Below are 15,214 nucleotides of genomic sequence, written 5' to 3' on the forward strand. Positions count from 1 at the left end.
GTGTTTTTTATCCTGAGTTCTTCTGGTCTGTCCTCTAGGGCGTGATTTCTCAACCTTAGCATGATTGACATTTTGAACTGGATAATTCTGTGCTGTGGGGCTGTCTTGTGCTGTAGCTGTCTTTAGCAGGATCCCTGACCTGTGCCCACTAGATACCAGTAGCACTCCCAAGCTGTGACAACCAAAAAGGTTTCCAGACTTTGCCAAATGTCCCCTGGGAAGCAAAATCACCCCCTGTTGAGAACCACTGCTCTAGATCAGTAGTTTTGAATTAGGGTATTGTAGGACACCTCTTAGAGGTGTGTCATCAGTTTTTGATCAATTTTTAAAGTTTATTGTGTGTGTATAGGTGTATATATATATATATATATATATATATGTATAAAAATATATAGTAATACATATGAATATATGTGCATATATTCCATATGTAAAATAACATAATATGTAAATTTATTTTGCATAAAACAATATATTGTACTTGTGTATGCATATATAAATATATATATTCAAGTGGTTTTTATATATTACTTACTATGGCAGTGCCTATCAGCAGTGTGGCATAGAACACAGGTTAACTTGACGTGTGTGGGCGAAAAGAGCTGTAGCAAGATGCCAAGTCCATGTTGAAGAATGACATGTGCACAGGGAGACCCGTGAGAAGGTGGCCTTTGAAAAAGCATGCAGTCAGTACAGCTCTAGTCAGATAAGAATACAGCCCTGAAGCCAAGCAGATGGCAAGCCAGTGTGCATAGCCACTGTTAAATTGCTTCAGTGGTCTGCTTCATCTTTCGAGTCTTTCAGTTCCTTCGAGTATGTTGCCCACAATGTTAGTGTTTGCAGGTGTTTCTCAATACAGAAGTTGAAAACCACTGCCCTAGATACGGCATAATAGTATATTCCTCAGTTAGCCCAAAGTCCTACATAGAAAAATATTCTAGAAGAATATGTGTGTGTGTGTGTGTGTGTGTGTGTGTGTGTGTGTGTGTAGATGTTACCTCTGGTGGTAGGCTATGGGTAATTTTTATTTGCATCATTCTTTCTTAAAAAAATTTTTTTTGGAATAAACACTTATTATTTTTATAGTGAGAATAATTCCATGATGGCCACAAAGCAAACAGTCTATGTGAGTGCCTTTGAGAGAAACTTGATTTATGTAGATGGGGGGGAACGCACAGAGATCTCTGTCTATGGTTCTGCACCCCCCTCCTCGCCCCTCCCCGCTGGTAGATGCCACACTCTGACTCCGTCTTGACCGCCTCAGGTGGGCGCTGTGCTTCTCAACAAACTTCAGGGTTAGCAAAATCTTCAGGTCATCCATCTAGTCTAGCCCCTGAGGGGAAGCCTGAATTCTGTTTATCTAACTTAGCTACAGTGCCTGGCACAGTGTAGGCACTGAGGAAATGGTACTGCCTGATGAGAAGTTCAGGAAAGTTTACTGCATCTTTGTTCTGCGGAGCCATCCATCTCTTTCCATTTGATTCCTTACATTTGGGTCGGGGTGTGGCAGGAGAGGCAGAAGAGCTGCTGGGAGCCTGCAAGTAACTATACAGATCCTTTCCCCTCCTCCTGTTATCCTCAGATTTTCATACCCAGGGGACTTTTTTTTTTTTTTTCCCTGCTCTGTCCCAGGGATCTTTCTTTCATCAAGGTGATAAACGTGGGCCAGCGATTTCTAGTGAACAAAGTCCAGGACTACATCCAGAGCAAGATCGTCTACTACCTCATGAATATCCATGTCCATCCTCGCACCATTTACCTTTGCCGGCACGGAGAGAGCGAGTTCAATCTCTTGGGAAAGATTGGGGGTGACTCAGGCCTCTCCGTGCGGGGAAAACAGGTGAGTAGTTAGCCAGCAGGCTGGATTTCCCAGGCTTAGAGTTAGAAGGGCATGGTGGATGTCATCTCTTTGATCCCCTTACTTCTTACTGAATCCTATTGGAGTTTAGGCTGTGGTTTCAGATAGTCAAGCAAGTAAAGAGACGTTTTCTTATTCACTGGTTCTAGCTGTGTATTGAAGGGTGCGTAACTCGGAACCATTTCTGCTGTGATCATTCAGCTGTCCCATATTTATTGAGCTCAACTTGTATGCTCAGCACAGTACAGGATGCTCTGGTTAAAGTTCATTTCCTCTTGGGTTTATTATAACTATGTAGCACCTTTCAGAGTTTGACTGGGGTCATACACATTGTCCTTTTCAGGCTGAGTTAACAGTCCTCTGTGTGTGTGTGTGTGTGTGTGTGTGTGTGTGTGTGTGTGTGTGTGTGTGTGTGTCTGTGTCTGTATTTCCTTCCTTCCTTTCTTTTTTTTTGGCCGTGCCATGCGCGGCTTGCAGGATCTTAGTTCCCCTGACCAGGGATGGAACCCGCGTCCTCTGCAGTGGAGGCGTGGAGGCCTAACCACTGACCGCCAGGGAATTCCCTGTGTGTGTGTGTTCTTTTAAAATTTTTATTTCACACCCCAGTTTGCCCAGGCTCTAAGGAAGTTTCTGGAGGAACAGGAGATAGCAGACCTCAAAGTGTGGACAAGTCAGTTGAAGAGGACTATCCAGACCGCTGAATCTCTGGGGGTGACCTATGAGCAGTGGAAGATTCTGAATGAGATTGATGCTGTGAGTAGGAAGGTCTGATGGCTAAAAAGCCTGTAAGGGTCTCCTATTCAGGCAGGAGCTCTCAGAAGTCACCATGTGGGCCGTTCATCTAGAAAACTAGAAACACCAAGTAGAGACTTTGAGGAAGCTGAATCTATGGCCAGTTTAGGGAATAAGTGGGAACAATGCACCCCCAATCAGGGCTTCCTGCCTGCTTGACACACCTGTGCCAGTGATGGGACCTGAACCAAATTTTGACCTAGCCCCTGGCACCTGGAGAGGGTGAAGCTCCATTTGGACCCTTCATATATTTTCCTCCTAGGAAAAAGAAGTAGCTGACAACTCACTTCTTTAATTTCTCCTTAGGCCACCTGGTCAGCTGTTCTGGAAAAGTCCTTTCCAATTTGTTCTTGGCTTTCTGTGTCCTTGAGTGCAAAAGTAGGCACTTTTTCTTTCCTTCCTCTGTACCCTTTTATGTCTTCTACAAGAATTCTTTAGTGCCTTCAGTTTCCCCTCCTTCCCTGCTTCCTGTTCCTTTTATCCTGCTGACTTTTCTTGACCTCTAAGTTCCCCACAGCAGTAGGAGAAAGCGGCAGCTTAAGCTAGAGAGGCGGCCTCCTCTCCCAGTGGCCCCTCACCCTGCTAGTCGGTCAGTTGCAGTGCGTGAAGGGAGCCAGCCCAGTGCCTGGCACGAATGCCTAATATTCTTCACGGGCGCCTTTTCATTTGGGGGGCTGTGTGGGTCCAGTTCGCCTCTTCCAGCCGTGTGGCTCCTGCAGGGTGTGTGCGAGGAGATGACTTATGCGGAGATTAAGGAGCGGTACCCAGACGAGTTTGCGCTTCGAGATGAAGAGAAATACCTGTATCGATATCCTGGAGGGGAGGTGAGATTTCCCTCATGAGGGGTGACTGCCCCACCTTTTGCTAGGGGCTTAGCTTGAATTTTGGGGAAGGATTGAATGTGAGTTTGGGGACCGAGAAAGAGTACTTAAGGCATCATTTAGTTTCTCTTCCTACCTTTGGGGCCTGCTGTGTTTAATTCAGCTCTGGCAGTCGGCAGTCCAATGCCTCATTTATTTGTTAAGATCTCCAGAGAAAGGGTAACAAGATAGCCTCTGTTGCTGAGTATATGTTAGAATCCACGTGGTCTTTTGTAACTTCTTTTCGTTTCATTCCAGCCCCACCCAAGCAGGTATAGGCCCCAAGTAAATGTATGGGATATGAATGATTTTCCTCTCATCTGTGGTGTTTAAGGCTGCTTGCTGGCCCAAGTGGCTTCGTAGTCTGGGGGGTGAGGCAAAGGTAAATAAAACAACAGGGCTCTAGGAAATCCCTAGGAGCCTTTGTTGCCTTGCACTCTTGCCTATTCTGTCGAGAGAAAAAGAACCCCACAGGCTGCGTTCAGATTTTCTCTTCTTGACCTGCAATTTTCTCGGTCTGAACATTGCTCTTGAAAAGTCTGGATATTCTCAAGAGGTACCAGGGCTGGGGGTGGTTAGCAGGCGACACGAAGGCGCCAAACCTCCAGGAGGAAAGCCAGCTGGGGAGAAAGGAGAAGCGGCCTCTTAACTCTGGACACAGCCACCGACTTGGCTGCCAGCTTGCGCCTCCTCCCAGCCCACCCCACTTCCCCCACAGTCGTACCAGGACCTGGTGCAGCGGCTGGAGCCTGTCATCATGGAGCTGGAGCGTCAGGGCAACGTCCTCGTCATCTCCCACCAGGCTGTCATGCGCTGCCTCCTGGCCTACTTCTTGGACAAGGGTGCAGGTGCCATTGGAGGGAAGGGCCGGGCACACATCCACAGGGAGGGGGCTGGACTTGGGGTGGCACCAGGATCCCTGGCAACGAGACCTCCCACTCTTCCACTCAAATCAGAGTACATTCTTCAGGCAGCAGTGTGGGGCTCCCAGCAGCCACTGGGCCAACTACTTGCTGAATTTACTCTGCTGATACAAAAACCCCCAGTGGAGAGCAACTGCTGCTTTAGCTCTTGGTCCTGCCTGGCTAAAGGGGCAGCACTGCGCTAACACTCCTGGCAGCATTAGAAAAGTGGTTGAACATTCCCGGCTTGTTACTTGGGCTACTAGGAGGGTGTTATCTTAGAAGCATCTTCATCCTTTGGATTCAGGGTAGACGGTTTCTGGGGAGAGCAATAAGGAAGTGCTGCTGTCTTCTCTGATACTCCCCTCCCTTCCCTTCCTGATCTACCTGAGCTGCTGGGAAGCCTGCAGGTTGACCTTTGGGGTACCCACGGTGCCCCAGTCTTCCCTTGTGTGGGGCCCTGGCTGCAGCACTTCCTCTTGCTTTGCCTACAGGGAAAGATCTAAAGTGGGCTTTTTTCCTTTCTTAGCCACTCAGTAGCTGGGGTGGCTTCCTTGGAGGCTGTGTTGATAATTGTCTGGGGGTTTAGAGGAGGAGATGTCTAACTCCAGGTCAGGGTAAAGAAAACTCAGGAGCGCCTCAGATGCTCTCTTCCACTAACTTGACCTTGCTTCATAATACTGAGACTTCCTCCACCTGGTCTTTCTGCTTTCAGATGAGCTGCCGTACCTGAGGTGCCCTCTGCATACCATCTTCAAACTTACTCCCGTAGCCTACGGTAACTATGAGCCTAGGAGCTGGGCAGGAGGTGGGGATAGAGGAAGGTCAGGAGTTTTGAATTTTCTCTGAAGTTTGCCTAGAAGTTCAACTTCCTCACCTGTATCTAGCAGGGAAGTTCCATCAGTGCCTTCCATTTTTAAAGGGATGTATGTATGTATTGGGGAAAATATATGTTCTTTTATTACCATACTGAAACTAAGGAATTTTTCTTTGAGCTTTTTTCCTGAAGCCCTCTCCACTTTCCTCTGTTTTCTCAGGCTGCAAAGTGGAAACAATTAAACTTAACGTGGAGGCTGTGAACACTCACCGTGACAAGCCAACTGTAAGTATTTCCCCACGGATGACATGCTGGTTCCCCACCGCTTCGAGTCTTTGAACCTTTGACATCGAGAGACTGGGTTTCTTTTACGTACAAAAGGAAAACCGATCCAGAACTCATGTCCCATGTAGTCTGCTCACTTCCAAAAAGAAGAGATGTTGGAATTACTATTTTTTAAAATCAGTATCTCTTTCCTGAGTCTTAACCTTGCGGATTGGCTCTTGGAAATCCAATGAACTATGGAAAGTGTTTGGCAGAAGTGAAATGCAGATTTTCCCCCCAGAAAGCACTCCCTTTAGAAAGCAGGATCCAGAGGTGCCTGTAAGGCGGGGTCAGGAGGTATAGGTCTGTTCCTAGGTCTGTTCTGGTAATCTGTGTGTGATCTTAAATAACCCCCTTCCTTTCTTTGAGCCTCTTTCCTGCTTTGAAGTATGGTGCTCAAGGAGCTTCTACCCCCACAACCCTTAGTCTCCCGGGGCTGGGGGACCAGGCCGCGGCCCATGTCTTAGGAGAGACCCCGTCCGCAGGAGGCTGCTGTGGTTTAAGAGTGAGCTTTTGGCTTGGCTTTCATTTGTGTGGTGTCCCTCGTTTCCAATCAGAACAACTTCCCCAAGAACCAAACCCCTGTAAGGATGAGAAGGAACAGCTTTACGCCTCTGTCCAGTTCGAATACAGTAAGGCGTCCAAGAAATTACAGTGTTGGGAGCCGGCCCCTCGAGCCCCTCAGCCCTCTCCGTGCCCTGGACATGCAAGAAGGGGCCGACCAGCCGAAGACCCAAGTCAGCATTCCGGTGGTGTAACCGTGTGTCTCCCTCCCATCCTGGCCTCCTGCCCTTGTCACTAATCACCAAGGAGTCATTTAACTTCCAGCTCCCACCCCCCCACCCCCACCCCCACCAGCCCCACACTGTGGATCTTAGCAGAGAATGTGAGGTCCCGTGTTTCCAGACCAACCCTAGCTAGTGTACGGTGTGAGACATCTCCCCGCCCAGGGGCAAGCTGGCGAGTTGGGTGTTTTAGGACAGGTCCTCGGTTGGGGGGGGTCTGGAGGAGGAGAAAAAGGGATCCAGTCTCCTGGGGTGATTGGCAGAGCTGGGGCTGAGCCTGAGCACGCCGTGGTTCTTGTCCATCCACAGTTGTCTAAACTCACTAATGTCCTTGTGTTGGTAAAGTGGGGGCAGGGTGGAGGGGGACACAGAAGCCCATTTGCCCTCCACCTTTGTCTCTTCCAGGTGTGCTTTACTCACAGTCCTGACCTGCCTGCTTTCTTCCCCCCTCTCGTGTCCCCTTTGGATTGCCCAGTGTGATGCATGGCATTGTTGTGTGTCTGTCTAGGAGGGAAGGGGCAGTGGGTGGGAGAGAAGTCTGCCCTCCATTGACGTTCTCTGCAGTGGGCCTAGATGGATCTGGACTGGGGGAGCCTTTCTTTTCCCTTCTCCCTTCCTCTCAAGCCAGGTCCTACAAGGGTCAGCCCAGGCTACAGAACATCCACAGATGTTCTAGAGACTGCAGGTAGACATAGGATGAGAGTTCTTGCCTCCTTTCCTGAGAAACAATCCTCAAGTCTTCAGTACCCTGGGGGAAGCTGGCTTTCAGCCTGTGTGAAATACCTTGGTTTGTATTTTTCAGACATAGGTCTCTGGGCTGCAGAGGTGTGAGGTCTCTGGGCTGCAGAGGGGTAGGGTTTAGGAGAGTAGGCTGGCCTCTAGCTCTTACAGGGCTCTTGGAGGAGTGTCATACATTTTCTCCATTGGTTCCTGGCTTCTTTGCCAACTACAGGAACTTTCCTGCCAAAGCCGGTGACCTCCAGGACTGTTGAGAAGGACAGAGTGAGATTTAGGAGTCACCACTGAGGTTTGAATTGCTCAAGGGAAAGGCAGAGAAGAGTTCACTAGAGCTGCTAGTGAACTAGTAATTTTCAACACATTCTAGTAATTCTCAACACATTCTCCTTTTTAAGTCAAAACATGTTCTGCGTGAGCAGTTTTTTCCCCCAGATATTGGGAAAGCCTGGTGATAAATTAAATCTCCCTCACTAGGGTATTAATTTATATCATCTTGGTGTCTAGAGTAGTCTTAGAATCCTGTGGGGTCTAGCTGTTGACTGTTTACACATTTACTTGTGTCATTTTATTTTTTTCTGCAAGGTTATGTTTAGAGTAGGGATTCTTAGCCCCTTGGTGGCCCACGATGTTATACCTCCGCCAATTTTGTATACAAAATACATGAATATACGTATGTGCATTTTTCTGAGAGGCAAGTCTAGAGTTCTCATGAGATTTTTAAAAGAGAGAGAGGACTCCGTACCTTAAAGTTATCAATCTGTCTCTTAGAGGTGACCAGTGAGAGCAAGTTAGCTATTTACAGGGATGTTTCTGTTTGGTAATAGGAGGCCTTTTGTTGTGCTTCTCATCTAAGAATCTTCATTAGAATCCCCTATAGAACTTTTGAAACATGCACATGCCTGTGTCCACTCTAGGCTTAATTCTGACTCAGTCTCTGGGATTAGGGTCTGGGCATGCATGTGTTTAAATAGCTTCTCTGATGATTCTGAATCATACTCCAGGTTAGAACTCTATTTTGTGTTGTTGGGTGGAGAAACAGTAGTTCCCTGGACTAAGCGTCAACCTGGGAATTCTGAATTCCTCATGGTTTTGAAAGGACAGTTTCCTGGAGTTAGATGTGTGAGCAGATCACAGTATTGAATGAAGTTACCCCCTCATTGTTACTTCAGGCAGCACCCTGTTCCGGCTTTAACACTTTACATTGCAGGGTGATGTGGAACAAATCACTATGTCGTATAAATGTCCTATGATAATAGCTGAGAATTTTAAGCACCCTGGAGAGAGGTACTGAGATAAAACTTGTGGGATGATAAAGGTTATCATCACAGGCAGCTGGCTTGTGACCTTGAGTCCTTTATTCCTACATCCTGAGTAGGACATCACAGCCAATCTCAAAGGCCATTTGCCTAGATGCTGCTCTAAATTGCCTTCCAGACATAAGGTAACTTCCTATTCCTGTTTAGCCATTATATAATGTGTACCTAGTGTCCATGTTTGTGGGGCTTTGGGCTGGGTGGAGTGGTGGTGGGAGAAGGAGACACCAAAGCAGCAGAAAAGGTCCTTGCCCTGAAAAAGTTATTTTAGAGAAAGAGCATATAATTTATAATAAATGAACATTTGTGAAAGAGCAACACGTTGAGTCTGTAAATGTGGACGTCGAAGTGGAGTAGAGATTCCTTCTGACTTCTTTCTTGTCCTACATGTATGAGACTAAAAGGGTTGGGAGGTGGGAATGTCCCCCAGAATGACGTGGTCTAGGAGGTGTGTGTGTGGCACTTTTACAAGGTTGTCTTGTCTAGCTTTGCTTGGCTGGTGGCATCTTTAGCCCAAATGGGCATTCAGTCTTTTCTCTTGCTGTGAGGTGAGAGTGACTCAGAACTAATGCATGAGAAGGAGCATTTTGATCCAAGATTTGGCTTTGGGCTGTGCGTACTCCTAGCGAGAAGAGAATTCTCTAGCAAACTAGCATTGTTTTACCTTGTTATAAACCCCTGCATTAGACACAGGGCACTGGGATGTTCATTTGGGTTCTCAGCCTGCCGATATTTTGCCATTCTCCCCATGTGTTAGTTTGCTTCCCCAAGAAGAGGAGTGAGGTGGTCTTATAATTCTCAGATTGGACATGAGAAATTAGAACTTGACAACAGCAAGGATTTCAGCGTTGTTTGGTTTTTAGAGCAAGGTCCCTCCAGAGAAGTTTCAGCAGAAAGGAGCCAGGAGAGCATAGAATAGAAGAGAGCTCTTAATCTACCTTTTAGAGAATTCCTGTTCCCTATCTTTTCTTTCCTGTCCTCCTCTCCCCTTCTTATTTGAGTGTGTGTCGGTAGTATATACACGTTACTCTGATTATGTGTTTATCACGAATGCTAGTAAGGAAGGATGAACTCCCAAGTACCTTTTGCTGAGGCTTTCAGCTGTGTTATGGGAGAAATAGGTGAAGGCTTTAGCATTTAATCTACTGGTAGAAAATTAGGAAAGGAAAACAATCACTGTATTATCTTTGATAATCACTGATTATCTTTTCCCTGCTTTAAAACTAAATGAGGAATTGCGTGACAGATGTGAAGAGGAATCTAAAGCAGATTTAGACAACTAGCTTCTCTTCCTATATCTTAATCCTTAAATTGGAATTTAGCTCTTATTTATTATCTGTATTGTTTTTGCTTTTGTTTTGGTAAGGAGATTGTTTTGCATTCAGTTGGAAAGTAGAATAAGAAAATCTATTAAAAACACGCATTGTGCCAGGGGTCTGCCCCATATCCTTATCTCTGGTTTTTGTTTTTTTGTCCATCCCCCACCCACCCACTACCTCCCAAGAAGTTAGGTTTAGGAGTGCAAGATATTTGTATCCTAGACTGAACGGTTGAGTGTTTCCTGTGAGGATCTGGGTGTTCCTCTTTGCAACCCACATTTGATCTTCAGAGACACTGGCATTTTGAAGAAACATGATACGGCTGTTTGGAAATAAATCCATCTTATGGTGTATCTGTGAGTAGAAGGTCTGAGTACCAGAGAAACTCACTGATGCTTGGGGTAGCCAAAGGACAAGGGGAATAAGTGCCTAATAATTGAGGGAACTCTATCTGGGTTGTTTAGTCTTATGCACATTCCATTGTCTTTGTTAAGCCCAGAGGCCATGTTGTGTTTGTTTTCCAGAAATTTGATAACTTTACATAGGTTTTCCGGTATACATTTTGACTTGTGTTTTAAAATATTTTACTTTGAATTAAATAATTTTATTGGAATTAAATATTTTAATTTGAATCAGGTTGCAACATTGGCAGGATTGATCTCTGACTTCCGATCGAGGTGACACAGACATCAGAAGTATGTCCAGGAATTTAATTTAGACTCATCATGTCCAGAACACTGTATCTAGAATTATCTATGTGCTGACTGCCTGACAGAGTGTGGTAGGGTCCGCATGCTGCCTGACAGATTCTGGTAGGGTCCCTATGCTGACTAACCAACAGGCTCTACTAAGATCTGTAAGCTGACAAGTCTGACTGTTTTCTAATTGTACCAGTTGACACTGTATGCATGTTACGACAATTCTCTGTCTATTGTACATGTCCTACAAAGAAAGGAAGTAACCACTCCACATGTTTTCTTTAGGGGGAAGTTCTATACGCTATGATTTTTAACAGATATTTCTTTTAGAGTAGCAGCCACATTCTAATCATTTTGTAGAAAATGAAGGTTGAACATCACTTGTAAGTTATTTTGTAAACTCAGCTAAGGAAATGCCTGCTCAGAGCCTGACACTGTTACCTTTACTTGAAGTCATCCTATCCATTCCCCCATTTCTGGGCAGGACTTCACTTTCTGAACTTTCTGTGTCCTCAGCTTCCCTGCTATGGGCTGTAGCATTCCATTGGATAATGCTGCTGTTTTTAGTCCGCTACCCATTTGCCTCTTAATTATAATATAATCAATAAAAATGCAAAGGAAATTTTGGCAAAAGTATTCTTTTCAGTAAGGCTTTCACTGGGGATCCATGACCAATTTTTAGCTACTCAGTGTTTTTTGTATCTGAATTGCTTGTGTCCATTTTTTTTTTTCTTGTGTTGAAGTAACAAAATGAATTCATTCTGATAATGGTGATAGTTTCGCTGTGGCAAAAGCAAAGGACTTGTTGCCAGCTGTGCCCTTTGGAGGGATTGGGAGTGGGCTGAGCACCACTGGGTTAAATGGAATGGACTGAGTTGGGAACCGAAGCAATAGCGCTATCCTGCATGTTTCCTAGGCAAAGCTGTGTTGAAAGAAGGAATGTTAATCCTTAGCAGCATTCTAATTTAATCTGGTGACATTGATGTCAAAATATGGCACTCAGATCCACATAAGGTGTATAACTGTATTTGAAATGTGTTTTTGTGTGTGTGTGTGTAGAATGGGTAAATAAAATTGTTGAGTAACTTGAATCTATCAGAAGGCTTCTGGGTTTTTTGTTTTGTATTTTGGGTTGTGTTCTCCACCACTTCCCCACCCCCAAAACTTTGCCTCAGGCTGCTTGGCACTTGAGCGTCAGACCAGCAAAAGCCAGTCCACAGAGTGACTGGAGTCCTTGGTGGAGGCGTGGCTCTCTTGCACCACCTTCTGGGGAAGGTGGGAAGGACATTATAGAAGGCACCTGAACTTAGTCGTGTGTACTTTTTGGCGCCTCTACAAGAATTAAGAAAAAATTACCTTTGACCACACTGTGCTCTGACTCGCACTAGCAACATGGAACTCATTATTTATTGTGGGAAAAAAAAAAAAACCTTTGGCGATCTCTTAGAATTTAGTGGACTCTTCCTTCTAAAATATTACCTTCCTGTTTCTGAAGAGATGACAGCTGGTGGGGTAGAATGGCATTTAACTTCTTCGGGGATAGGAAAAAAGGGTGGGATTGTGTCACTATTCTCATGCCTTATTTATTCCTTGTTACCTTAACAAGGACCAGGAGCTCATTAGACATGCAGGCTCTTGGGCCCCATCCCAGGCCTGCTGAATCAGAATATTCATTTTAACTGGATGACGACACACATTTAACATTTGAGAAACACTGTTCTCGGGGGAAGAATTTCTCACAAGTTCAAACGTTGGATCCCAGTTTATGGGAGGAAGTTGACTTCTGCTCTGATGACTGATTTCAGGATGGACCGGGATAACTACAGCGGTAGGGACCCTCCTCAGAAGCCAAGTAGCCCCTGCCCGCAGTATCATTTTTTTGGCCTGGTCTTTTGGCTGATGTAGCCTAAATACTCTCCTTTTACCACGGGGCTGCCTACTGCTTCCGCCTCCTATCTTGGATATGTGGCTTAGCTCCAGGTCTGAAAGGAGTGCTTGGTCCAACATGGTCACAAGGTCGGTTCCTCAGGGAAGGAAGCTCAGGACTAAGCCATTAGAGTTTGTCTGACTCCCGAGGGTAGAGGGGCGTGTGCTAGCCCACCAACGTGTTCACGCACGTGTGCGGATGTGGGGATGTGAGCCGCGGGGAGCGCCGGAAGGGTGGGTGAGGGTTCTGCTCAACTTCCTCCGTTAGTCATTTGGCGGCGGTGTAATGGCTTTATTTCTCTTCCTCTCTGGCTCCTAGGCGGAGACCTCGCTGGCTGTGCATAGGCTCTCCTCTCCGGCCGCCCCCCCATTGCTCTCCTGATGATGTGAAGGCTGAGGCCAGACCTCTGCGGGAGACTGGCCTACTGAAAAACTTGGCATGTCAGCTCCAAAGGGGCTTGAACAGGAAGTTCAGTGGGGATTGGACATTCGGGGCCACCCAAATGAGCCCTGAAAAAGCAGCACCACATTTCTTCCCCTCATGCCTAATGGGAATATCAGTTACACTGAAAAACTTGACTTCCCTGTGCCTCAAAACATTTCACAGCCTGAACCAATTTCGTTTTGATCATCTCTTTGCTAGGTTTGGGCCAAGTTGGTCAATCCTGTTCCATTTTGGCATTTAACATCTGACCTGTGACTGTATCCCTAGCTGGCTTTCGTTGCCTAATGTGCAAATGTACCTCTTCAGATTTAATTGTTTCCAAGTGAGAGGGCTGAACTCCAGCAAACCATTTCTGTGCTGTAAGAGCTAGTCTCTACATCCACTACAAGTGAGCAGGCTAGGGTACAATATACATAGGTTTGCGGTCACTTTTTTGTCACATTGGAAACGAGACAAATTCATCAGGTGAATGGAGGGTATATGAGAAATTCAGTCCCTAAAACGTCTCTTCTGCGGTGACGGAAGAGCAGCATTAGTAGCAATCTTTTTGTTTAGAGAAGTTTTTCTTGTTTCAGGCCCCTTGAGGGCAGGATCTGACTACAAGACTCCACAAAATATGTACCCTTCTTCTGAGTTCTCTTTTGTAGCTACTGTATTTTCTACCTGATACTGTGTGCCTCTCACAGCTGAAGAGGGCTGACATCATCCTCTCTCGTGGTTCGAAATGAGGGCTGGAGAGAAAAGTAGGGTGCCATTTGGATCACATGAAGAAGTAAAAGAAGTTTCCTTGGGAATCAACTCTCCCAAGGACTTCTTTTGGTTTCAGAACAGGTGCAGGGAGACATGCCCTTCTGTGGAGTCTGCTACCGTGATACGGTCTCTAAGAAAGCTGTGGTTATGACTTCAAGAGCATCTGGTCTTCTAATCCCTTCCTCTTAGCTAATTGTCACTATTGTGGTCTACTGGTCTCTTATGTAGAACCTTGGGGGAATGGGATGGGGGGACACCAAGCCCTCAATGCATTAATCATGTGGTTTCCCTTAAAGATAAACCAGGTAATTATTCCTTAGATCAGTGATTGTCAAATATGTCCCTTTTTTTTGCGATTTTAATATGTCACTGCTCCTGAAGGAAGGCATGGAAGCTCCCAAGGATACCATATCTTACAAGCAAAATCTTTTTTTTAAAAAAAAGAATAGTAAGTTATTAGCTTTTTAAATTTTTTCCCCCTTTTCATTCAGATGCCCACTTGCTGGTCAAGAGGGTGAGTAGCAAGAAGATGCAATGCAATTTTCCCGAATGGTTCTTGTATACTGTGGATGATACAGGACCCTGTTACCTAATGTGATGTGCTGGGCTGCTGGCAGTTCAGCAACCAACTAGGAGCTTATTTTAAGTGCACAAAGCTGCCTTTAGAAAGTCTCCTGACCCTGCTCTGTAGCAGGTAATTTTCATCTAGCTGCTCATAGCATGTTGTACTGTAATGATTTTGTTCTTGTGATGCAGGTTTCTTTCTGCATCTAAATACACTGTCTTTTGATGATCTGATAAATGTTTTTATTTAGTTATTTATTCATCCATGTAAGGTTTTTTTTTGTTTTTTTTTTTTTTTGCGGTACGCGGGCCTCTTACTGCTGCGGCCTCTCCCGTTGCGGAGCACAGGCTCCGGACGCGCAGGCCCAGTGGCCATGGCCCACGGGCCCAGCCGCTCCGCGGCATGAACCCGTGTCCCCTGCATCGGCAGGCAGACTCCCAACCACTGCGCCACCAGGGAAGCCCATGTAAGGCATTTTTAAGTCCCCATATTAATATCTGCATGTATTTAATCAGAATGTAAGGTAATTTGTGTTTGGTAGAAATTTAGGTATTTTGAGTATTTAAGTTTAAAGTCCATAGTATTACCTTAAATTAAAATTTCAGAATGTAGGTATCCGTCTTCTGTAAAAGGATAATAACTGTGTGATGGCACAGTGGATTTCTTTTGCATACTTTTTTTTTTCATTGATTTTTATTATAAGTACAAACCAAGAGATACATTTCTCTGGAGAAAAGTTTACCTCCTGGATAAATAAGATCATGCTAAAATTTGTGAATAATATGTGTTGCTTTTGTAATAAGAAATGTAATAAAAGTTATTTTTAATTAAAAAGTGCAGCTAATTTTTAAAATCACACACAAAAGAAGGTAATATTTGGTACATTATACATACACAATAGTAACATCATGCATAATGTATTTGAAGCTAGCTTCTTTAAAATGATTCTCAAATTATTAGATTGTGTATATATTTCCAACTGGTGGTTTTAACTGGTGACTTCTGCCTTTATCAAGTTCCATTAGCATTTCAAAATGATATTAGTGGGATCATTACTGCCATGCATTATCAACATTCTAGAACTTTATTAATTTATTTAATGGATATTTAATGATCACCTAT

General features: G+C 45.1%; 1 protein-coding gene across 6 annotated transcripts in view; it reads left to right on the forward strand.

Annotated features, from left to right (window-relative positions):
* PFKFB2 (6-phosphofructo-2-kinase/fructose-2,6-biphosphatase 2) overlaps positions 1-14,926 on the forward strand; it is a 25,862-nt gene extending 10,936 nt beyond the window's left edge. For 2 of the 6 annotated variants that reach the window (XM_019952233.3, XM_019952231.3), the window contains 8 exons: positions 1,633-1,840; positions 2,465-2,611; positions 3,370-3,474; positions 4,229-4,358; positions 5,128-5,190; positions 5,450-5,514; positions 6,111-6,302; positions 12,652-14,926. In XM_019952233.3, the coding sequence (XP_019807792.1) occupies positions 1,633-1,840; positions 2,465-2,611; positions 3,370-3,474; positions 4,229-4,358; positions 5,128-5,190; positions 5,450-5,514; positions 6,111-6,302; positions 12,652-12,714 (973 nt within the window). In that variant the 3' untranslated portion in view covers positions 12,715-14,926. The remainder of the gene's footprint in view (positions 1-1,632; positions 1,841-2,464; positions 2,612-3,369; positions 3,475-4,228; positions 4,359-5,127; positions 5,191-5,449; positions 5,515-6,110; positions 6,303-12,651) is intronic. The other 4 variants (XM_073802609.1, XM_073802603.1, XM_019952236.3 and 1 more) reach the window with 2 other exon arrangements.
* Positions 14,927-15,214: the final 288 nt, after the last annotated feature.

Source organism: Tursiops truncatus, chromosome 1 (genome assembly GCF_011762595.2).
Source record: "Tursiops truncatus isolate mTurTru1 chromosome 1, mTurTru1.mat.Y, whole genome shotgun sequence".
Lineage (NCBI taxonomy): Eukaryota > Metazoa > Chordata > Mammalia > Artiodactyla > Delphinidae > Tursiops > Tursiops truncatus.